General features: G+C 39.5%; 1 protein-coding gene across 1 annotated transcript in view; it reads left to right on the forward strand.

The window, feature by feature from the left end:
* The window catches only part of GRIN2A (glutamate ionotropic receptor NMDA type subunit 2A), a 301852-nt gene that overhangs the window by 205609 nt on the left and 71232 nt on the right, over positions 1–25011 (forward strand). The window contains exons 6-11 of the mRNA XM_048867039.2: positions 1184–1389; positions 4653–4821; positions 4948–5101; positions 7571–7696; positions 11347–11576; positions 22010–22170. Coding sequence (XP_048722996.2) covers positions 1184–1389; positions 4653–4821; positions 4948–5101; positions 7571–7696; positions 11347–11576; positions 22010–22170 — 1046 coding nt within the window. The remainder of the gene's footprint in view (positions 1–1183; positions 1390–4652; positions 4822–4947; positions 5102–7570; positions 7697–11346; positions 11577–22009; positions 22171–25011) is intronic.

Below are 25011 nucleotides of genomic sequence, written 5' to 3' on the forward strand. Positions count from 1 at the left end.
TCTGCTCTATTTTTATTTTTATTTTTTTTCCACCTTCACTATTATACCTTTATACTTTACTTGCCAGAATTTATGCTCCTTTCTATTTTCCTCACTAGGATTTGACTTCCAATGATGCCTTCTTGCTTCAAACCTTCTCTTTACTCTAACCATGGTGGCATTTATTCGTCCTCTTAGAGGTTTTTTTTTTTGTGGGGGGTGGGGGGGAAGGGGGAAGAGGAAACAATACATTTAGTTTTAGCCTCTATTATGGTGTTTTTAAATAGCCTGCATGCAGCTTGCAGACATTTCACCCTTGTGACTATTCCTTTTAACTAGCATCCTCATTGTTGTGTAGTTTCCCTTTTTGGGGTTGTGGGCGTACCATGAAGTTAAATGCTACTGTGGAGGCTTCTTAGGCATTTTTAACCCTACAAGGGTTTTAAATTTAAATTACATTATGGTTGCTATTACTGAGCGGCTCAGTTATATTAACCTATTATACAAGGATAATATTCTGATGAATTGATAATCAGTCGACACTTGTAATACCCAGAGAATGCTACTGCAGAGATTTCCAGATTGAGGCCTGTCTGCTGGTTGCTGAGTCCCTTTAATTCAACTCTCTATTGTATTAGTGTTAATTTGTTACCTAGAAGGTGGCATTCTTAATAAAAATGCCAAGCTTCGAGGTGTGTATTTTGCTGAAGAATGCCTAAAGGGGAGAGGTGATGGTAAGTATTGTTTTGTTTCAGAGAGTTATGCCAATAACACTCATAAAATTGACAGACGTACATTTTGTTCCTAGATAGGAAATTCTTTGGAGCAGGGACAATTGCATGTGTTTTAGATAGCACAGTTGGGGGTGCCTATTGCTGCTGTAGTGCAAACATAAAATATTATTTTCAAAATGTTGACAATCTTATAGCCAAGGTTTAAATAACAAATCAATGTTGTCATTGAGACTAGCAGACCTTTACCTACATTTTTCCTCTTAAAATTATATATCCTTAGTTGACTTGACCCTACTGGTTTCTCTCTTAGTGTGTCAGCTGAATATTTCTAAACCAATTCTGATGGAAAATTAAGACTCTTTGCAGTATAGTTTGTTACAACTATGTACCACTCCCCTAAAAGTTACATCTCAAACAGCAACAGCCCCAAGCAAGCAGATGTCAGCAGTGTGTGTGTCTCCATGTTTCAGGTGGGAAAATGGGAGAACAAGACTCTGAGCCTGACATATTCCGTATGGCCAAGATTTAGTTCTTTCGCAGACAGTGACCCTGATGACAACCACTTGAGTATTGTTACCCTGGAGGAGGCCCCCTTTGTCATCGTTGAGGATATGGATCCTTTGACAGAAACTTGTGTAAAAAATACTGTGCCATGCCGTAAATTTGTCAAAATTAAGTAAGTACAAACTTTATTTGGGAAGTACCTTTGTTTTCATATACACCTGCTCTTTAGCTTTTTCTTTTTCTTCCCATCAACTCTCTCCCTTATGTCTCCTATTTTGCATTTTTTAAATATATTTCAGTTTTCTCTATTTCTTTGTTTTGTCCCACTATTCATGTCTTTATACAAGTTTTTCCTTTTTTATGATTTGGACTGTTACACACTTTAGCTTCTGATTAATGTTATGTAAATCATATTAAATCAGTGTCTTGATAATAAATTCACAGCAAATTCTCAAATCATGAAGACTTAGTCGTTGAGTTATATGGAAATAGATTACACTACTGGGGAAAAGGTTATCATTTAACACGAGCTTTTAAAACCGATTTAAAAATGTCCAGCCATGTTGAAATGTTACTGATTCGATTAATCCTCTGACAGTGGCAGATATTGAAAAGATGCATTTTTTTGTATAATATGCCATAAAGAAAGCTCTGTGATACAGAATGCCAGTGTGTCGTACTTATCAGTGTCTCATATTTACCAGGATCTAGTCCCACCTCTGCCTGTGACTTTCTCTGCAGTATTGGGCTTGTCACCAAGGCTGAACCAGTGCCCATAGAAGTTAAATGGGAAAAAAAATCTAATTGATTTCAATAGGTGTTGAATCAGGCCCTTAACCAGGCCATGCCTCTGTCTATGCAGCTGCAAAATGAGTGTAATAATAATGGCATTTACCTATTTCACTGGGATGTTATGAGGTTCAACAATGTTTGTAGAACTACTTGAGATACTGGGATGAATGGGGTTATATACAGATTCATCCAGAGCCTCCTGAAGTCAATTAAAGTCTTTTGATTGACTTTAGTAGGCTTTGATCAGACTCTAAACTTGTTGTTGCTGTTTTTATATATTCCTACAAAACCCTTAGGGTTACCATGATGTCACAGGATCCACTCAAAACTACTGTGGGGATTAGCTCTTTCCATGTTCGGGGCCTCTTCCGTTGCTCCTTGCACACCAAACCTACTGCTTGCACTCTCTCTCTCCTTGTTTGTGACTTGACCCTCCACCCAGGTCACTATATATATTTTCCCCTTCCAGGGTATCAAAATCTTTCCTTGCTTGCAGTCTCTGGCAGTTTTCCCGTTCATTACCCCACAGTGCCAATTCCTCAGTGGCTGGCAGGAGAACCTGGGCCTACCATCTACCCCAAGTTCTAGCTCAGGGACCCTCTAATCAAGAAGCTAAGATCTGTTCCCTCCTGCACCTTACCACCTTTCACCTCAGGCCTTTCCTTACCTCTTTGCTTCCCCAGGTTTGCCAGCTTCACAGCTCCTTCTTCCCAGGGAGTAACTGTAGCTGCAAACACACCTCCCCTCTCTGAAGGAGTGAGGGCAGTCTGCTTCCCTGCAGCTCCCTCTGCTATCAGCTTCCTGGCTTGATAAACTCAGCCCGGGTCCTTCCTCCTCATCTGGGCTCCCTTATTCAGCCAGGGGATTACTTATACCACCTGATTGCCCTCAGCTGTGGCCTGTTTGGGTAGCTGGCTTCCTTCTTACCTTGCATTAACCCTTTCAGGGCAAGTGTGGGTGAACACCCCATCAACATGGCCTGTCAGAACACTCACATTTTTCTAAATTGCTATGGTCATGAAATGTGCATTGAAGTAAAATGTAAGAGAAATTTCCCCTCTTGAATCCACATGGCTGATCTGAGTTTTGCTATTCTGCTTGCTCTGCATGCACAGAACTCTGCTTGATGCTGATGGGAATTCTGTGTACTTCCAGAGGGCAAAATACAGGGGCCCAGAGCCACCTATTGGAACTGCAAGGAGATTTTTCTCCTCACTTTCAGATTAAAATGGATTGTAATGATTTAATATAACTTTCATGTGGGAGAATTACATAATGGAAGGCATAAGTGCTAAATGACAAGAAGCCACTTGTGTGTGTGTGTCTCTCCTGTTACAAAAAGCTATTGCACTTTTGTCTAAATAATTAAATATTCATTGGACCAGGGAGAGGGGCTGGCTCTGTGGCCTCTTGGTTAAGGCATGTGATGACCTGAACTTGGGTCTCACACCTCCCAAGTGAGTGCCCTCACCAACAGGTTATTGGCTATTCTGGCTGGTCTCTGTCTCTCACTCACTCCCGTACTCCCAGCCTCCCCTGGACATGAGAAATCTTTCCAATGAAAGTTTCATTGAAACTTACGCATTTCCATGAAAACATTTGGTTTTGAGTAATTGACATTTTCTGAGGAGAAAGAATTAATTGAAAATTTCCCATCCAGTTCTAGTCAAGTCCATACAAACCTCATTACATAGGAGGACAGTATATTCCAGTGGGAAGGTTAATGGAATGGGAGTTATGAGGCCTCTGTTGTATTGCAGGGTCTACCGTTGAACTTCTGTATAATCTTGGAAAAGATACTTCAGTTCTATATTTCAGTTTCCCCATCTGACTGGGCTAATGACACTTGCATCCCTTTAAGTAGTGTGAAATTTATGTGTGAAAAGCTCTCTATAAGAACTAGGTTTTATTTATTATTATATGTTTGAAATGAGCCTTGTACTAGACATGCTTTTGATTTATGTAACACTTATTTATAAGGCTCAGTTTAATCCTGCTGAGTCATTTAAAGATAAGGATTTTATTGGCAAGACCTGCTAACACCATATAAAATGTCATGTGTGCACTATTATTTCTAAATTGGTCCAAGACAACAATGGTCCTCATCAGTTGCTTCTCAGTATGGCAAAAAGTTTATTTAAGCCTCTTTTGTTCATTATCTGACCAATTTAGCCCCAATATATATTTATTATATATTATATTATATTATATTATATTTATATTATAGCTCAGTATGTTAAGTCCCCTTTTCTTCTGAGTGCTATTTCAAGTACATCAGTAGTTTTAAATTGGACCCAGTGCTACCTTCAGCTATGTGGGTACCCATCCCCTTCTTGTAAAACTGGTCACAGGAATTTGTAGCTGTCTTATAAGATACATGGCAGAAGTGTGATACCAAACAATCCAATCTATTGCTAATTAAATCTATCTATGGTGTTTATAAGGTACTATCACCATCCTATGTAAATGCTGAACAAATTTATGAAGAAGCAAAACATTGCATGGCAGAATTTTACCACAGTGTCTGTATGTCTCACTTTTGAATTCCACTTGTCTACTGATAAATACAGTAAAACTTGCTGGTATGTAGCCTCTTCTGTTTTTCATAATGGAACTGGTTGGTTCTTTCTTTCATGTTAACAGCAACTCAACTAATGAAGGAACTAACATAAAGAAATGTTGCAAGGGATTCTGCATTGACATCCTGAAGAAGTTATCTAGAACTGTGAAGTTCACATATGACCTATATCTGGTGACCAATGGGAAGCATGGCAAAAAGGTCAATAATGTGTGGAATGGAATGATTGGTGAAGTAAGTTCTGTTAGGTAAAAGAACTCTTAAGTAAAAACTCGGCAAACAAGTCTTTTGAATTCATTTGGAGAAATATGGTATACCATGTGTGGGTAACGTTGTTGGTTTCTTCTCTTTCTGGATTAGGTGGTCTATCAGAGAGCAGTTATGGCTGTGGGTTCTCTGACAATTAATGAAGAGCGTTCAGAAGTGGTTGACTTTTCGGTACCATTTGTTGAGACTGGGATAAGTGTCATGGTGTCAAGGAGCAATGGCACAGTTTCTCCATCTGCATTTCTAGGTATGTTTTTTTTTCCTCCTTCCAGATCAGTTTAATTGCATTTCCATAGACTTTGAGAGCTTTTGCTATACATCACCAAGAATCTGATTGCATTGTTCCTCATTATTTGCTATGTTATGTTTCCAAGTTTTAGGGTCTTTTACAAATGGTAGCTCAGATCTCACCCAAAACATGTATCTTACCAATAGTCATACAAACTAGATCTTACAAGTATTTTGTGAAAATCAACACTGACTGCACTTAAAAAGTTCCTGTTGTTTAGAACATTCCTATCTTTTTGGGAGAGATTCCTTAGATTTAAACATGAGAATCAGCACTATCCCTCTTAATGGAAAGCTCTTTGTAAGCACGACTACTGTGGGTAAGTTACATCCACCACAGCATTTCTTTTGCTGGTTTTATCTTTGATTAAATTCAAGTTCATTACTTCCCTTTCAATAATCCATGTTCTTCTTTCCAATCAAATTATGCACTTGGTGGTATCATTTAACACACACAGAATTTTTTTCTAAAATATTTTCCCACCAGCCTGTAACTTTTGCTGAGGCTGCTTTATTATTAGCTGCTCACCTGGGGGCTCCCCTGCTATCCTTCGCACACCACATGGCTGGGTTGGGCCCATTATAATGTAACTATATGTGATGTGAAGATCCACTTAGTTATTTATTCTATATTTGTTGTTCGATGCTGCTTTTTGCTCTTTTTAGTTTGTTTCTGTTTATTTTTTAATTCTACACCTCATTGCCAGACTGTTTATATTATTTAAGTACATTCTGCTTAAACTATTGTTTATAGCCCAGCTTAGCTGCATTGTCCTGTTCTGCCCTTTTCCTTATTTCTGTTTTACCTAGTTTAATTTGAGGTGTAGTATTGCTGACAGTCTTGGACGTTTTCTGTCTAATATTTATTTCTGATCAGAAACATTCGGAGACATTTCAGTACCTCTAAGAGAACTTCTCTGGTATTGGACCACATCTCCTCTGATCTGTATTTCAAATTGTATCTTAACTAGGTTCTCCCAAATTAAAACTTATTCAGCCTATGTCTTTTTTTTTTTAAAGCAACATCTAAAATGATCTCTGGGTTCTTAGTACTCCTTCGCCTTTAAAAACACATCCTAATCCCCTTTAATTTTTACATAGCTCTTACGCCAATTAATATATGAATATTGAATATATATGAATAAATAACACAATATAAATATATGTGAATAAATAAACAAATATAAATATATGAATAAATAACACAATATTTATTATCAACACAATCTGGGTTTCTTAAAAGGGCTCCCCTTATGTCTATCTACTTCCAAACTGACCTGGAAGTCTCCAACACCCCTTAAGAAACTCTTGTTGTTTTGCTTACTTGCTACACTATTCCAGCAAAAATATTCTCATTACAGATGGGTATGATCCATCTTATTTAAATAAATAAATCTCAGTCCATCACTCCCTCTCTAAATAATCTTTCAAAACATGTAATTCAGATTTAGCAAAATTATTGCTACACTTGCTAAGAAGCTAGACAAAAACTACTGCTACTTACCTTAAAAAACCTGTTCCAGAGATTAAAAATATAACTTGCAAAAGGCCATCTTTGCATGTGGTGGAAACATGTAGAGATGCCTGCTCAATGGAAGAAGAGGAAAAAGTAAAATAAAAAGCTCTCTTCCATGTTCAGTGGTCACATGCCCTTACATGAGGCATTTGAGTGAATGGCCTGTCCTGTCTTATCCCTGCAGCAAGCTGCCTATATCTCCTGATGTGTCACAGGCACAGAAATTATTATAGATTAACTCTACTACCCTCAATAGAGTTGAAGATAATCTTCATATTTGTAACAGTTATGGGTATAAACTGCTTCTCCAGGCAGTAAATCCTTCCCTTTTCTGAGCATGGTAAAAGTTTTCCTTAAAACTTCAAAGTTGTCTGTAAAGTCAGAGATTTACCTCTTTTTCCTTCCACTTTGGCTTAAATAAGATAAGTGTGGGAGAGAGAGTTGGATATGTACTTCAGCCCTGATTTAGCTGAATCAGGACCTTAGTGGTCATGTTTATATAGGCACATATAACTGAATATATAAACAAACAAAAAATGTTAATATAATACCAAAAAAGCAGTGGATATGTGATAAATCAAACTAAAATTTGCTGATCAATGTGAGTGCAGGTTTTGCCCAGTGAAATAGAAAAATGCAGCCTTCATTCTTGAATTGCAACTCTACTTTAAGATGAATTATTATTTTAATTGTATTTAACCATTTAGAAGCAGCAATCAAGGACAGGTTGCAGGTTTTCCCTCTTTCTTTCAGTCTTCCAGTCAAACTGACCTCTTGTTACATATCATTACATAGCTAGTGTTTTGGTGGTAAAAACTAATTTACAAACAGTTGCTAGACATTAGAATTCTTGTTGTGCTGTGACTGGTTTAATGAACTGTGTTTCTGTTTCTCTTGTCTGTTTTGCTGCAGAGCCTTTTAGTGCTTCTGTCTGGGTGATGATGTTTGTGATGCTTCTCATTGTGTCCGCCATGGCTGTCTTTATATTTGAGTACTTTAGTCCTGTAGGATATAACAGGAACTTAGCAAAAGGGAAAGGTAAGCTTTACATTTTACAAAATCAAGGACTATGCAAAATTACACACCTCCCTCCCCTCACGCCTCTCAAAACAAGCAATAAAATTGAAGCAATATGAACAGCTTTACAACAACATTTACTTTTAACTAAAATGTTTTATCTGGTTGAGAGCTTGTGTTGTCATGTTTCACATTAATATAGTGTAATGAAGTTGGTGAATAAGTGATATTATGGAAAATCACATTGCAGTAATGTGGTGGTCAAGATACCCTACTAGGCCCAGAGTATTGATATAGAAAATATTTGGAATTAATTTGTATCTTAGCACATAGGAGTCTGATTCTAGTTTCCTTGCACTCCAAGCCCCCATTGACTCCTGGGAATTGACTGGGAATTCAAACTCGCTGATCTAAACTAGTGCGGTTTTCTGCGTAATTTTTAAAAAACATGGGGATTAAACAGGATCTAATACAGTCCTTGTGAAAAAGATAGGATTCCCTTGCAATAGGCTCAGCTCTGAAAGGGGAAGCTTGGAAGGGCCATGTTCCTTACAACGTAGTGTGCACAGCTGTATGCTGAACTTGCTCCCTTATTTCCAAAAATATTTGATTATTTCAAAATATACCACTACATCAAATTATTATAGGGAATGTACCTTTTTCAATTAAACTATTTTAGTTGCATTTTTGCCCCAAGAATCAATATTTCTTGTAAGCATTTATGCTGTGCATCTAACTTTGTTATTTTACTTTCAGTTTAATAGGTTAATTTTTTTAACTCACTACATCACACATACTTTATTTTATAGTTAAACATCTTTCAACTCGGGGAATACCATGGGGACTATTATATGCTGACAGTATCTTCTAGTGTGTGTCATAGGTCTGTCAGGATGCTCAGATACTATGACGATGGATACTTATATAAGAAGTTGAGAAAGTAGGTAGATTACCCACTTCTTTGGTGAATTCTAAATATGCATGGTTAATAAACTTTTAGGAACATATGACATTTTTCTTCTGGGTTTTTCTCAAAAGAATTTAGAATGTATTTTCTGAAGAGATTCCCTATGAAAACCACAGGTAAAAGAAGCAGTTTAGGGGCAATATTTCCACTCTTTCCACCTAGCCACATTTACCTAAGTCTTTGATGTCATGTAGCTTTCATAGTTCCATCTTTATAAAATATTAACAAACCCTAATAGATTTAGTAGTCATCATTTATCTCAATATATTAAGTGTTATGAATGTTATTTGCAGAGGAAAAACCATGTTGTATAACAGTCATACATCTGCTGATGAGCAAGGATCTTCACCCTTGATGTAACATTAAAATAAAGCGGGCGTGACGTCCTGAGGTCCCAGTGATTTGAACCTGATTTGATGCCTTTGAAAATCAGGCCATGTAAAATTAAACAGATGTCACTATATAATTATCTAAAAATCCTGGAGCCTTCTCGGTAGTATACATTCCTGGTTTCTGAGAACATTAAACACCATACCTTGTGAAGGCCAAATGATTTAATGTAGCATTTTTTTAAGTATTCATCTACAGAGAAGTAGCACAAGCCATAAGCCACATCCTTCCATCTTCACTGAGCCTATGCCAGTCCTTCCATTGATTCCAATTACACGAGTCTTAGAACCATGAGGATATTTTTGTTGGATTGTCCTACTCACAGAAGCAAGGGTTGCAGGATCAGGCCCCATAGTAGTTCAGCTTCCAGTGACAAAAAGAACGGAAGTGACAAAAAGAACAATGATAAAAAACCTAAACTTCAGCTTTTATACCCAGCTTCGCTTTTCTTGAATGGCTTATGCTTTTCTTGTCTCCACTGCTCATAAAGTACATTTTATCCACACTATCAGCTCAGCCTTTAATGGCCTTGAAAGGTGCTTTCATAATCCAAAAGTCAGTTCCATTACATATATTTATTGCACAATATTCTTATAGTGCCACTGCAGTCAGGGAAGCAGATAATCTTTTCAAAAGTCATTCTGTTTGAATGTAACATCAAAAATTAACATTGTAGTAAAGGAAGAGTTCTGTTGAAATGAGAGTATAAATTAAGTGCATACCCATTGTGTGAGTCGGAGTTTATTGCTTTAGAATGTTTCTTTTACATCCTATTTGTTTTCCTTTCAATATTTCTGTATATTGTTTAAGAGTTTAAAATGGTTGATAGCATTATACAGAAATTAATTCTTGTAAATCAGACTTCAAAAAAAGCAAGTCAAGCAAGTACTATTAATTCTAGTGTTGATTAGGAATTTTTTGATTCAGTTGTTTTTGCATTAGGAAACCCAGATTCTCTAAATCTGAAACTGTTTGCAGGAAAGGTCAGTGTTAGCTAGTTTCCAGTTTAAAGAAAAATAGAAGGAAAAGTTTTTTTGAAATTATAGTGATGTCCCATGTTGCCATTTTTTGAGACAATGTTTGATTTTTTTGGAGGGTTCAAAACATTGTGTTGACAAATGTAAGTTAATTTATAATATAAAAAGTTGAAATCAAAATGAAACATTTTGATTGATCTGTCCTGATTTTTTTTTTTTTTAATTTTAGGTTTGCAAAAGTTGAGATTCTGACTTTTTGTGAAAATTTTTCTACATTTCAAAACTTCTTGCAGGACAGGAAACAGTTTCCTACTCAGCTCTAATTAAATCAAATTTTCTAGTAGCCTATTGACACAGGGCTATACAAGTAAATGATTTTTAAATGGATAATATCCTTGCTGGCCCACTTCTCTTCCTGTCTGAGTATAGGGGTTCTATGTTGGCCATTTTTTCCCACATCTTTCAACTGAAATGAAAAATCAAAACTGATTAAAAACGTGACTGGTTGGGTCAGATTCTTCCCGGTAATCTAATTCTCTAATCAAAGTGGGAACTAACTGTGCATTTTGAGGAGAGAATGTATCCTGTTAGCCCTGATTCAATAAGGTACTTAACATGTGCCTAACAGGATGCATGTCAGCAGTTCCTTGTAGTAGTCAATGGAACTACTCGTGCTTTAAGTTAAGTACATGCTGAAAAACCTTGCTGACTATGGGCCTTAATGATTATTCAGAATGGAAACTTTCTTAACTGTGATTAAACTATTCAGCTCAGAATTTAATTTTCTGAATGTAAATAATTAAGTGGGAAAGGCTTTGCATTAAACTAATCAGTAGAGATTATGATGTCAAGAAGCGTCATTAAAATAGAGCAGAGAGGGCAAAGTCTTGAATAATATAAATAAATATTTGTATTTACTTATAAAACACTCATCCCAATGTATTGCATTTTAAATTTTGATTGCCATATTAGACTAGCAGTATGGTAAATACTGTGGCGTAAGTTTATGTGAGAGAGATATCCCCCCTTCCTTTGCATCTCATCCAAACTCAAACTTACAGTGCATGTTTTCAATTTTCATTTTAAAATTGATTTTGGGTAAACTCTACCTTGAAAAATGTTGGAATAACATGTTAACAAATATGGAAAGAACTGCAATTACAGTATTCAGTACAGTGGTTAAAGAACTGAAATTATTCCATCAGGAATATAATGGGTTCATACTGAAAGGATTTAAACCACCTATCTGAGAGTATTTTGTTAATATATATTGTATTTTAACCCAATTGAACTGCAGTCAAGTAAAACTAAAACGACTGTGCCTTTTGCAATTACAGCTCCCCATGGGCCATCCTTCACCATTGGAAAAGCAGTGTGGTTGCTCTGGGGCTTGGTGTTCAACAACTCTGTGCCTGTTCAAAACCCGAAAGGGACAACCAGTAAAATCATGGTGTCAGTTTGGGCCTTTTTTGCTGTCATTTTCCTGGCTAGCTACACTGCCAACCTGGCTGCATTTATGATTCAAGAGGAATTTGTTGACCAGGTGACTGGGCTAAGTGATAAAAAGGTAGGTGTTCAAGTTCTGAAAAGAGACCCAATCTCCATTTTCCAATTCATTGTACTCAGTTAATTGGATATGCTAGATGCTAAAAGTCCCTATCAAGATACAAACGTGCAACCGCTGCTTTCAATGAAACTATGTGACTTCATATTAAACTTATTTCTTTATTTAAAAGCCCAGGGTCCAAATAATAATAAAAAAACATATAAATCTCTTTTTATAGAGGCTTTATATTTTTTTTCTGAAGGAAAAATATGCAGTGAAATGAAGTCATGTGAAACTAAGCTGTGTGAGTCATTAAACTCATGTTCTTTGAGTAGATGCAGCTGTGTATTATTCCATATAGGTGTGCATGTGCCCAGCACACTGAAGCTGGAGAATTTTGCCTAGCAGTACCTGTAGAGGCAGCGCTCGCACCCCTGGTGCTAGGTTCTCCCTTTACTGGATAAGGGCAGCACCACTCCAACCCCTTCTTAGTTCCTTCTCACCGCCGGTGGCTAGAATCGGAGCTGACTGGTGTTTTCACCTCACATTTTGGTCTCCGTTTTCTGTGAGTTTTTTCTCTACGTAATAGTTAGATAGTAGTACCTTAGGCTGAGTAGTTGGCTGCCCTGTGTGATACCCTCACCAGGGTTCAAGCATTATCCATCATGCGGGGGCCATCCCCAATGGTGATTACCACACAAAGTGCTTGTGTCTCGGTGAGGGACACGTTAAGGAATGGTGTTCCAGCTGTAAATCATTCAAAAAGAGGATTCAGGTGGCAGAGACTTATGGCTGAAGCAGCACCTTCTGGAGTAGGCCGGGACGCCTACTTCAGCACCAAGCCCTCATCTGATCAGCAGTTGCCTTCCAAACTGGCAAGTGCTGCTGCTTCACTTTCAGACCCTATTGTTTCCCCCAAGAAGAAGAGGAATCATTCTCCCTTTTCTGGGGCAGCGAGGAAGAGGTCCCATAAGATACTTGAGACCACTCCAGGACTCAGAGAGACTCTTCCAAAGAGGAGTGCTAACCAGTACCATACTGTGCGAAGTCAACATTGGTTCCAACTCATATAATCAAGTTCATTGGACTCTACAAGTTTGAGAGCAGTTCTGCTGGCTGACTGATTCCATGCAGTTTTACATCTATGTCTGGAATTTCAGTCTCAACCACAGCCCAAGTATGCCTGAGGTTGCTAGGCCATATGGCTGCATGCACACAGACTTAGCTAGACTTCGCCTTCATCAAATATGGCTGAAGTCAGTCTATCATCCAAATAGTCATCCCTTGGGCAGACTGGAATCCTCCACTGATTCTGGACTCCTTGTGGTGGTGGATGGTTCAGGGCAATATGTGCCAGAGCATTCCTTTCACTTGGTCCCCAGTGACCAGGACTATTGTCACTGATGCCTCTGTGGGGAGCACATCTGGGGTCACTAGAAGTTCAGTGCCTGTGGCCAGGCCAGGAAGCATGTCTGCATATCAGTGCCCTGGAGCTTTGTGTCACCTGCAGTGCTTGTCAGGCCTTTTAAGATCACATCAGGTACTCAGCAGCGCACATCTCTACTGACGATACCACTGTGACGTATTACGTGAACGGGGACCACACTCCAGCCTGCTGTGTCAAGAGGCAATTAGGCTCTAGCAGTTTTGCATCAGCAAAAACATTAGCCCTGTGACCAGTCATTTACCTGGGATCCAGAATCACCTGGTAGATCACCTCAGCAGAAATTTCTCCCTGAATCACAAGTGGTTTCTGAAGCCCAACATCCTGCCATCCATCTTTGCAGTTTGGGGCATTCTAACAATCAACTTGTTCACCACAAGAGACAGCAAGAAATTCCAGACGATTTGCTCCTGAAGGGGTCTCAGTCTGGGCTCTGAGCTGGAAATTAGCACTCCGGTATACACCCCTGTATGATTTTTCTCCAATTCTGATCATCTGCAGGTCATTCTCAAACTGAAACTGAATCGTGCAAAGCTCATTCTCGTTGCTATCCTGTGGCCAAGACAGTGCTAGTTATCAGACCTCCTCACGTTACTGGATGGCCCTCCCATATATCTTCATATTCATCCCAACCTCCTGATTCAGGATCGTGGTCAGGTTTTGCATCCAGCACTCAGCTCCTTGCCTCTCATCATCTAAACATGCTGCATGTTTAGATGATGATGAGGAACGATGTTTGAAGGCCGTCTGGCAAATCTTACTTAACAGCAGAAAGCCCTCCATCAGAGTGGCCTATTTGACCAAATAGGTTCTCAATGTGGTTGTTAGCTCAGGGAGTTCAGCTGAAGATGGCTTATATCCAAGACATCTTGGCATACCTGTTACACTTTCAGTCTTCTGGTCTTTTACTTAGTTTGTTGAGAGTGTACCTGGCAGTAATTTTGGCATTTTATCCACGCATCCGAGGGAAGACAGTGCTTTCAAATTCCATGGCAGTGAGGTTCTTGAAAAGAGTCACTCATCTCCATCCGGCAGTGAAATAACTGGTTGCTTTGTGGGATTTTAATATTGTCTCAGCGGCTCTTATGGGGCCTCTGTTCAAGCCTCTTGCAACTTCTTCTTTCTCTCTCTTGTGTCAGGAAACCACTTTCCTTGTGGTGATAACCTCTCCAAGGCAAGTATGTGAGTTGCATGTTTTGATAGCAGAGCTGCCTTATGTGCAATTTCCAAAGACAATGTAAATCTATATATTTATTTATATATATATATATATATATATATTCACCAGTGGTCTTCCCTAAGCTGAGTTCCACTCCACATGAGCTGCATTTTCACACACTGGATGTGAGGCAATGTTTAGCTTTTTACCTGCATAGGACTAAACCTTTCCATTCTTCATCTCATCTGTTTGTGTCATGTGCAGACCAAATGATGGGGCAAGCAGTTTCTTCACAGATGATCTCCAGGTGGATAACTTCCTGTATCATGACAGCATGAGTACCTCAGACTGCACCTCCTCAAAGGGTGTGTGGTCATTCCATGGGGCCAGGCAACACTGATGATGTTTCTAATTGATGTTCCTATGATGGACATTTGCAGAGCTGCTACTTGGTCCTCTGTACATCTGTTTACAAACCACTGTGGTATTACTATTGCATCCAGATCTGATGCAAATTCTGCAGTCTTTATTTAAAAAGGCTCCTGCGAGTACTGCTTGTGAGTCACCTGCATGGAATACGTGGCTGCATCTACTCGAAGTAGAGAAAATGGTTGCTTACCTGTATTGTGATGTGGTCGTGTATTCCACAATCCAGCCTCCATCCCCTCTGCATTGGAGCCTGCACTCTTGATGATCAGTGTGAAGGAACTGAGAGAGGCTAGGGTGGTGCTGCCCTTATATCCCCAGGGGACGGGGCTATAGCCACAGGGCACAAGTGCCATCCCTACAGATACTGCTAGCCATAATTCTCTGGCTTCCATGTGCTGGGTGCGCGCCCACCTACATGGAATACACATCTGCATCACATCTCGAAGAACAACAGTGACAATACTGGTAAGTAACCGTTTTTTCCCTTTTAGATAAAACAGATACTTCTGTACAGGCTTAGAAGGATGAAAAATTGCACCATGAAGACATGCAATACGTATTTTGTTAAAGGTAGAACATTTGAAGACTATTTCTAAGAATAGTACCAACAATGTAATTAACTTACAAAACCATAACCTTTTTCCCTGTTCCCAGTGATGGGAACAGGGAAAAAGAGAAATTATTTTAAATTGCAACACAAGAAATATTTGATGCAGACATTTTTATGTTTCCCTTTCTTAAAATGGAAAGAGTGAGAGGGTGATATGTAGCAGATGTGTTTTTGTGATAGTGCTCTGTAGTTGATGTGTAAATCTTCATAAATGTGACACTGTGTCCCACTGTGTTCATGCAAGCAGCTTTTCCTAATACAGTACCTTTTGATCAAATCTCATGTTAAATTTTGAGCAGTATGGTGTGCTTTCTCATTTTGCTCTTACGGAGACAGGACAGAGGATTTGTACCCAAATACTTGGATTATGAGAAATGAACATGTAAAGGGAACGCAACAGCTTAAATAGCTGCATTTCATACCCAGGCCCTGAACATTTCATACCCAGGCCCTGAACAATCCCCAGAATTTTCAGAGCTAGAAAGAGTTAAATGCAGCCTATGTAGATGGCCATAGGAAAGACTGATAAGAAACAGAATGAGCAGGACTAATTTTGTTCTCATAAAGTCATAGTGTCTCACATTTTTTTGGAAGAATGTAAAGAAGTTCCTTAAAGATACTTTTATTTTAAATAGTATAAATAATTAACAGTGAGACAGATAAATGACATTTTTCATTTGAGGGAAAAAAATGGAACTGGAAAAAGCTGCTCTCCCCACTCCACTCCTTATCCCGCTTTTGGTGCAACCTGGAACTGAAAGAGTCAAAAGATCTTAGATTCAAAGTTCTGGCCAATATATAGGCAATGGGTAATATACATGTCACTGGTCTTGGCCATCAGCTAGTGATTTCAGTAGATCTGTGATTTTCTCTATGGGTTTTGTCCTTCCCTTCCCCCACTCCTCCCCAAAAAATAAATAAATCTTTAGCCAGAAAATGCCAGTAATTCCTTTCCATATTGCTACTAAAAATGTACTTAATCTATGGACATGATTTTGATTTTACAATCTTTAGATTCCCTTCTTCCTAACCAATAAATATTAAGTAAAAGAGGAGCCACATCTTTTCAGTGAATTTGTAAAAGTATCTAGAAATCCTGAAAAATAAAAGATTGCTTCAAGTTGTTCTTTTAGATACATACATTTCCTCCCACCTCCTGCTTCCTGAAATGTTCTCAGACTTTAAAGATTTAAAATAATTAGTGTTTAAAACAAGTAACCATGGGTTATGAGGGCAATAATCCTAATCATGTTAAAATAAATATATTTTTCTCTCTGGCCCTTTGGCACTCATTGATAAGATTCCCTAATGCTTTTCATATAATAGTCCAGGAATTATCATTAGTGGTTTTCTTTAGAGAATTAAGACCCTCAGAAAGATTAGATTGGGGGAAGGAGGGGCCCATGGGAGAGGAACCAACCAACCCTGAAACTCAGTTCAAATGGACACTGCATAATGAGCTGAAGAAAAACTCCAGTAGTTTTAAAGACCCATTAAAGAGATGCTCTATAATTCTGTATTTGTTAAGAGATGGACATAAAGAAACTCATAAATCCACTTCACTATGAATTCTTGGCTGGTGAATCAATACTGTTTTGTTTTGTTTTGTTTTCTCTAGTCACGATTGAAAAGTCAAGCTCCTTTGTCAATATTGTCACTGCAATGAAGTGATCCCAGCCAGGCACGGGGTTGTTACTGTCAGTTCCCTTGGTGATATATTTATAGAGGAGAGTCAGGAGAAACCTATCCCTCTTTAGAGCAGTTGTCCCTGACTCTCAACATTCAATAACTTCCCATCCAAGGAATGTTTTATTTCTCCCTCCTCCTCCTCTTTCTTTTGCTAAATATATGGTGACAGGCAATTTACCCTTGTCCTCGGCTTTGAGACCTTTGTGACTCCCTTCTCTTTAGCAATCTTGTAAATGAGTCACTGAATTCCATGTGATTCTTGTCGCACCAGAAGTACCCACACAGAAATGTACTGAAAGTGGGTGTTCAGAAATTTCTTCACAATGCTTCAGGAGGTTAGAAGAAAAGAGGAAATTATGTTTTGACATCCTTTTTTATTTAAAAGGATTTTTAAAAGCCTCGGTGTACTTTTTGTATAAACACAAAGTAAGTGCAAAAGGTTGGCATTCTGAGCAGCTGTTACTTATTATACCACAGGATGCCTTTTTAAAAAAATATGGGGAAGATTATTGAACAACAGTAGAAAATTATGGGTATTTTTCCTGATGGGCACCTTAAGGGGCTCTAGCATGTGGTCTCCTCCACAGCTGGTGGCTCCATTAGTTTGTGACCACACTGCCTTTGTGGTTGCTAGTTCCATATGGGCCTTGTGCTCAGGGACTGCATGTAACTGGCCTTGCACAACAGACACAAGATGGGGAGAAGGAGAGCCCAGATTTCTACAGGTCATGCAATCTCTTTTGTAAGATGTAGTGAAGACTTCCCTCCCATTCCCAAGTGTAAGTATCCCAGTGTGCTGTAGCCTTGGCCAGAAAAATCACCACTGGCTGGGTTGGGTCAGCACAAATAGGTACTGTTAGTCATAGGCCCACTTCCTTTGAGTGCTAGCTCTATGTGGATGTGATGGAGAAGCCCTGCCCTTCAGTGCATCTGTACAGGTCTGAGCATAATTTGGAGATTGTATTTTAGAGACTGACATTATACTATTTGTCTAGAAGTTGGCACCTATATTTCAGAAATTGACATTGTTCAGTTTGTTTAAAAGTTTTCTTTTTACAAGCCCAGCTGATGATCAGCACTGTGTAGTTGCTCATGAATTTCTAGAATGTCATGTCTGGTTCATGTCTACTTCTCTGTATGTACAGAGCCCTTAGTACAGCAGGGCCCCAATCCTCTTCAGGGTCTCTGAGCCCCATTGTCATATTAAACATACAAAAATAACTTTAAAATTTTCAAGACTTTAAGACCCATTAAATGCTCCAGACATGATAAGAGACCTATGGAGAGGAGAGATGATGATAGCTCGATTGCCCTTATTATAGGTAGGCATGGCAGAATTAGATTTTCTTTTTATAATTTCAATGGATAATATTGGTGCTTATTTGTAATCATTTTTAAACTTTGCTATTGATTTAAATGTTCGCAGATGTGGGAAATCGGGGGGTGTCAGTAAATAATTACTTAATTGTGGTAGATATTAAAATTCAAAATGTTAAAGATGTATAAACCATTAAAACACAAATTGTTAAAATCACATGTCAAAATATACAAAGTAAATATCCTTAAAATCACAGATCCTATCTGGTTTTAAGGTTCGTTCACCAGTCCATTTGTAACCACCCTAATTAAAAAAAATCTAAATCGCTGGATTTTACCAATGAAGTTTTGCCCGGTGCCCTCTCTCCTTGTCCTGCCCCTTCCACTTGCTATTCGAACAACACAAGATACGTCTACATAGACAGCCTGAGTAGAGAAATATGCACGAGCTCTGCCTGAGCTAGTGTGCTAAAAATAGTGATGTGAACGTTGCAGCATAAGTAGTGGCACAGACTAGTCACTCAGGTACAAGCCCACCAGATGCCCCAAGTCTATACTCGGGTAACTAGCCCATGCTGCAGTGACCATGCTGCTATTTTTAGTATGGTAATTTGAAAAGAGCTAGCAAGTGTCTGTCTACCTGGGCTGGGAGGCATGCTGCCAGCTGCAGCAGAGACATTCCCACAGAGTGTCATCAGAATTGTCAGATGAAAGCTTCTGTATGAATTTTTGATAGCCGTGACTTTAACGATACGTTTTGTAATTCCACTTTGTGCTGCACTGGTAAGAAATAGACTGATGGCAGCATATCTGGAATCCGTCTCTACCGTGGTGTTTGAGAAGGAAGAGAGTTCAAATGTGGGTATCATCATGCAGGCCTGATATCAGTCACTTGGATGAAATCATCTGGAGCAGAAAGGCATATAGATAAAAACAAACTATAAAAATGAGAATAAGACTATTCTCTCAGCTCAGACCATTATACATGTGTCATGGGGGTCCTAGATCAGTGGATGAGAGGTTTTGGTTACTGTATATGCTGCAGTGCTAGTAGCAGGCATAATATGGGGAGTTAAGAATGGATTGATAGCCTTTTGAATAATAGCAAATGTCCGTTTACAATCAAAATGGAAGTTTTCTGCATTTAATTTAGAGATTTTTATTAACAATAAAAAAGAGCTGAAAATACTTCCATGAAAATACTGAAAATTGCATCGTGATAGCTACCATATATTCCAATTCCCATCAGGGTGCTTCAGAATGATTGAAAATATATGAGAACTTGAGTCTAAAAGCAAGACTTGCCAGAAGTGAGGCTTTTTGCTGCTTTCTCAAACCCATGCTTTGTGGATCTTTGATGCAATCACAGGTCCTATATGCTCCCTCCAACCTATGTCAGTTCATACAATAGATATTATTAAAAGTATCATTGAAATTTTCAAATTCCTCCTTAGAGCTGGGGGGAACTATTTGCAGTACATTTATTCATTGCATTTAGCTCTTTTCCTGTTTGCAGAGCATGAACAGACCATCATTTCTAAAAAAATTTAACTCCTTTAAGAATTTGCTCTTGGCTAGCAATACTTGGTTGAATGTTTTGTGGCAATAAAGTCCAGCCTATGGATTCTTCTTGAACGATTTGCATCGTTTGAGTTTTAATATTAGCATTTCAGTATTTGAGTTGTCTGATTGGTCTCCTAAGTCACATGTTATTTATTCTGTTCTTTGATTGAATTACCTGTACTTTATAAGCCATTTCTGCCCTAAATAAATGTTTTGGAATTGAATTTTGTCTGTCAGTCTGAAATTCATTTCCTGCAAACAATCCTATGAAGACAGCTTTGCTCATATGGATCTTCATGAAAAGTGAAAATAGAGCAAAACTTCTTGAGAAGTCACCAAGGCATTCAAACAACTTTTTCACTTTTTTCCAACTCTGCTTTTATACATTGGTACTATGAGTAGAGCTTGCAAAAACTCATCAAATTTGAATTTTCAAAAAATTTCAATTATTCCAATAACAGCAAAAAAATGTCATTGAAATTTTCAAATCTGAACATTTTTGACCAGGAAATTAAACCAACCTTAGTACTTGAGGAACTAGTCATACTAATTTTAAGACACTAATTATAAGTCAAACAAATACCTGAACCTAATTCTCCCCTCAGAATTTGACTCCCATGGACATGTATGGAAGCTGTGGGCATATATCCGGGAGCAGAATTTGGCTCAATTCTGCTTACAAAATGCAGAAAGGAGAGAGCAAGAAACCAGTTACACAAAGTATGAACTAAAGTGTAAATGTCTGATTTTAGGGTAAGCCTGAATCAAGTAGCACAGATAAGGTAGGGAAATAATCCTTTAAACAGGAAAGCAGTGTGAATGTGCAAATAGAAATATACAGGAAGAAGCATATTGCAACAAAATTAAACGAAATAAAGTTATTTTCATTCTAGTTTGCCATAGCCTTAATTAAAATGAAGTATTCAATTGCAATGTCATCCCATGAAAAATATACTGCAATAAAGAAACTATTTTGAGTCTAAAGCCAAGGTTTGACAGAAGTGAAAATGTTCCTATACCAAATAGTTTATAGGCAAGCCTATTTGCAGTCTGTCTCACAGTTAGCATTGGACCCTGGGAATTCTTGCTGTACCAAGAGCAAAATTTATGAAAGAAAGCACTACCTCTGTGGCCCAAAGGAAGCAAGTGCTGTATAAATGAATATTGGCTGACTCTCGCACTATATGGAAGGTGGATTGGGACTCTAACTTTACAGAAATAATACAAAGAGCATTTTACCATTGAAACTGTGGAGTGAGGATCCTAGATAATGTCTTTCCCACAATTAATTGCTTTTAGTCATATTAAATTAAAAATTCCTCATTAGTCAAGTTACTTGAGTTTAGGGCCAATTTTAACAAAACATTTTAATTAACCTTCACTTCTGGTAACATTTCCTTACAATGTTATCCAAATGTTTACTCAGTCTGCAACCCAAAAGCCCAAAGAGCTACTGTTAATCCCATGGAAATACTGAAACATTCCCAGTGTGATGCCCGTCCATTCTTATTTTCCTAGCTCCATAGCGTGTCCATTATATAACCCTATCCAGAGTCTGTTTGAAAAAACTCCTCGCTGCCAGTAAGCCACCAACCCCTTGCCCTCTCCCTGTGGGTTGGCAAGCAGGCTGCAGGTGCTAGTCTGGTACAGTCTTTGTGGTCCCTTGTGCCAGAGGCCAATGATAGGGAAGGCTCCTTGCATCCTATGCTGTCTCTTGTGCAAAATCTCCCTGAAAACTTACAGAAAATAAGAGCATGTGTATGGTGAGGACTTTATTTGAGGGTTGTATTTTTAGCGTGGCTGGCAATGGCATATCACCTGTCCATCCCCACTGCAGTGCTTGCTCTTTTTTTTAGCTTTTGGTTTTTGAGGGAGGGACTGGTTTTCAAGGGACAGACATCCTCCTGGTTCCAGTGTCTCAAGCCTCCTGTGGTCAACTCAGCTGCCATCACAAGGCACCCTGGAGGCTGTGAGGGAGCAATATAGAATGTCAGAAATGCACTGATGTCACTTTGGGTGTGAACATTTTCATACAGCTCCACAAGTGACAAGAGGGGCTTTTCCGTCAGTCCAGCATGGCGGAAACACAAGTTGTCCTTGAAGCAGGTGATGTGGAGCTTTCAGCTGGACAAAACTCAGGCCGTCTATGCAAATTATTTAACAGGAGATCAATCTGATAGAGTTGTCTCACCTAGACCATGCGTTTACATGTCTCTTTTGCATTTTTCTTTCCTTCTCTCTAGTTTCAGAGGCCATATGACTATTCACCCCCATTTCGATTTGGAACCGTTCCAAATGGGAGCACAGAGAGAAACATCAGAAACAACTACCCAGATATGCACCTCTATATGACAAAATATAATCAGAAAGGCGTTGAGGATGCATTAGTCAGCTTGAAAACTGGGTAAGCATTTTTCATTTATTTTAATGAAAGCTGCAGGCTTTCCAGAAACTGAGGAATATTGATCCACACTTATAATGATAAGTGCCTGTCAGATACCAAGCCTTGGTTCTGGTTGAATGGTTCTTCTTCTCAGTGATGGACTTTGTAACCACAGGGGAGCAAAAGCTGTCTGCACATAATATGTGTGCCATTTTAATCATGTTGGAGGCTGTGATACCAAACATGTGGTAGGTTCAAAATGTGGAATTAAAATTTCTCAAATTGAGAAGAAAAAAAGTACAAATCAATATGAAAACCCAAACCATAATATATTGGTAATATGCCCAACACTGAAGAAGCATGATTTGTGACAATCTGTTCTCTACTCTCTCCCTCCCCCCCCCCCATGGCAGGGTTTGCCCTCTTATAGGAAACCCTCCCCTTGCTACCGTTCTGGAACTAGCTTTTTAAGTTTGGCAAAGCCAAGCAGGTACAATCTTAAAGTGGCCATTTTGCAAATGGCAACCTCCCCCTCTTCTAGCTAGTCTATACCTTTTAAATGTTCCTTTTCTTATTGCTGATGACCTAGCATTGTGCATTCTCACAGACACAAACCATTTGATTTTGTTCTTCATAAAATCTATTGGGATGGGATGGACTGCAAATGTTGCCTAATTCTTCTGCCAACATTGTAACAGCATCAATGTCCTTATTCCTTAAATACCTTAACTTAGATGTTGTTGCAGGGTATGCACACCCTGTCCCCGTTTCGGGGCAGGGTTGTGATACCACTGCCGTTACAGTCTCCCTGACAGCCTCTTGGCCGAAAGTGGCCAGAGTCACTGCCAGCAGTCCTTATGTTCAGGGCAGTGTGATCTAGTGGCTAAAGTTGATATGACTGCCCTCAGGTGTAGGACAATATGGCCTAGCAGCCAGGGTCCATATAACAGCTTTCGGATACAGGGCAGTGCGACCCAATGGTCGGAGTCAATATCACAGTTTCTAGGTACAGGGAAGTGAGGCCCAATGGCCAGTATCCAGGCAGGAGGAAGGGGCTGCCACTGGTGGGGAGGGTGACAGCCCAAGCAGAGAGGCCCAGGCGCACCCAACTCTACCGAGCCTCGACCCAGGGCCATGACGGTGGCAGAGTGCTCTGCCATTGGGTCAGTGGGGACTCCCACTGAAACATGCTTACTTCACTCAGGTGGGAGGTACCTCTTGCACATCCTCTATGGGTCACTTCCTACCACGTTTCCAGGCATTGTAGTCCATTGAGCATTGGGGTTCCTGGGCTCCTCAACATGGGTGATTCCCTGCGGCTCCATCAGCCGCAGCCCTCCAGTCTGGCTCTTAGGGTCTCCAGTTCCTGCAGGCAAAGACTGTGATGGCTCTTTGGCTGGCGCGTCAACCCAAGGTCCTTCTCCTCCGGCAGGCAGCCTAGAAAGAGCTGGGTTGCTCCCTTTTATACCGAGGCAGTAGTTGGGGTGTGTCCAGCACGTCTGGGGGGCCAGACTTCCACCGCCCATAGTGTGGGGTTAACCCCCTCTTGTCCAGTGCAGGGTATGCACACCCCATCACAGATGTAAACACTGTACACTGCCTTCCTGTCTTTGAACAAGTCTTTTCCTCTTTAAAAGAAAGGTTGATCTCCATCCATTTGCCCCCTACAGGTGTGTCTCACTGCTTGCATATCACATACCAGTGCATATTGCTACTGTAGCAACTTCTGAACAACACAACATTAGTTGTGATCATTTTTTATAAATGTATGGGTCATCTTCAGAATTTGACATTTTCTTTCTAAAACCTGATTAAAACTATCAAAATTAAGTATAGTAGAAGATGGAGATTGTTCACTTTTATTAATGATTTTATTAATGAGGTTACAGGGACAAACCATCCCGATGAGTCGAAAGAATAGTAAATATGGCAGGCGACCAGCTTGGCTTAATGGTGAAATCCTAGCAGATCTTAAACATAAAAAAGAAGCCTACAAGAAGTGGAAGGTTGGACATATGACCAGGGAAGAGTATAAAAATATTGCTCGGGCATGTAGGAATGATATCAGGAGAGCCAAATCGCACCTGGAGCTGCAGCTAGCAAGAGATGTCAAGAGTAACAAGAAGGGTTTCTTCAGGTATGTTGGCAACAAGAAGAAAGCCAAGGAAAGTGTGGGCCCCTTACTGAATGAGGGAGGCAACCTAGTGACAGAGAATGTGGAAAAAGCTAATGTACTCAATGCTTTTTTTGCCTCTGTCTTCACTAACAAGGTCAGCTCCCAGACTGCTGCGCTGGGCATCACAAAATGGGGAAGAGATGGCCAGCCCTCTGTGGAGATAGAGGTGGTTAGGGACTATTTAGAAAAGCTGGACGTGCACAAGTCCATGGGGCCGGACGAGTTGCATCCGAGAGTGCTGAAGGAATTGGCGGCTGTGATTGCAGAGCCATTGGCCATTATCTTTGAAAACTCGTGGCGAATGGGGGAAGTCCCGGATGACTGGAAAAAGGCTAATGTAGTGCCCATCTTTAAAAAAGGGAAGAAGGAGGATCCTGGGAACTACAGGCCAGTCAGCCTCACCTCAGTCCCTGGAAAAATCATGGAGCAGGTCCTCAAAGAATCAATCCTGAAGCACTTGCATGAGAGGAAAGTGATCAGGAACAGCCAGCATGGATTCACCAAGGGAAGGTCATGCCTGACTAATCGCCTTTTATGATGAGGTTCTGTGGATGAAGGGAAAGCAGTGGATGTATTGTTTCTTGACTTTAGCAAAGCTTTTGACACGGTCTCCCACAGTATTCTTGTCAGCAAGTTAAGGAAGTATGGGCTGGATGAATGCACTATAAGGTGGGTAGAAAGCTGGC

The sequence above is a fragment of the Caretta caretta genome, chromosome 10 (assembly GCF_965140235.1).
Source record: "Caretta caretta isolate rCarCar2 chromosome 10, rCarCar1.hap1, whole genome shotgun sequence".
NCBI lineage: Eukaryota > Metazoa > Chordata > Testudines > Cheloniidae > Caretta > Caretta caretta.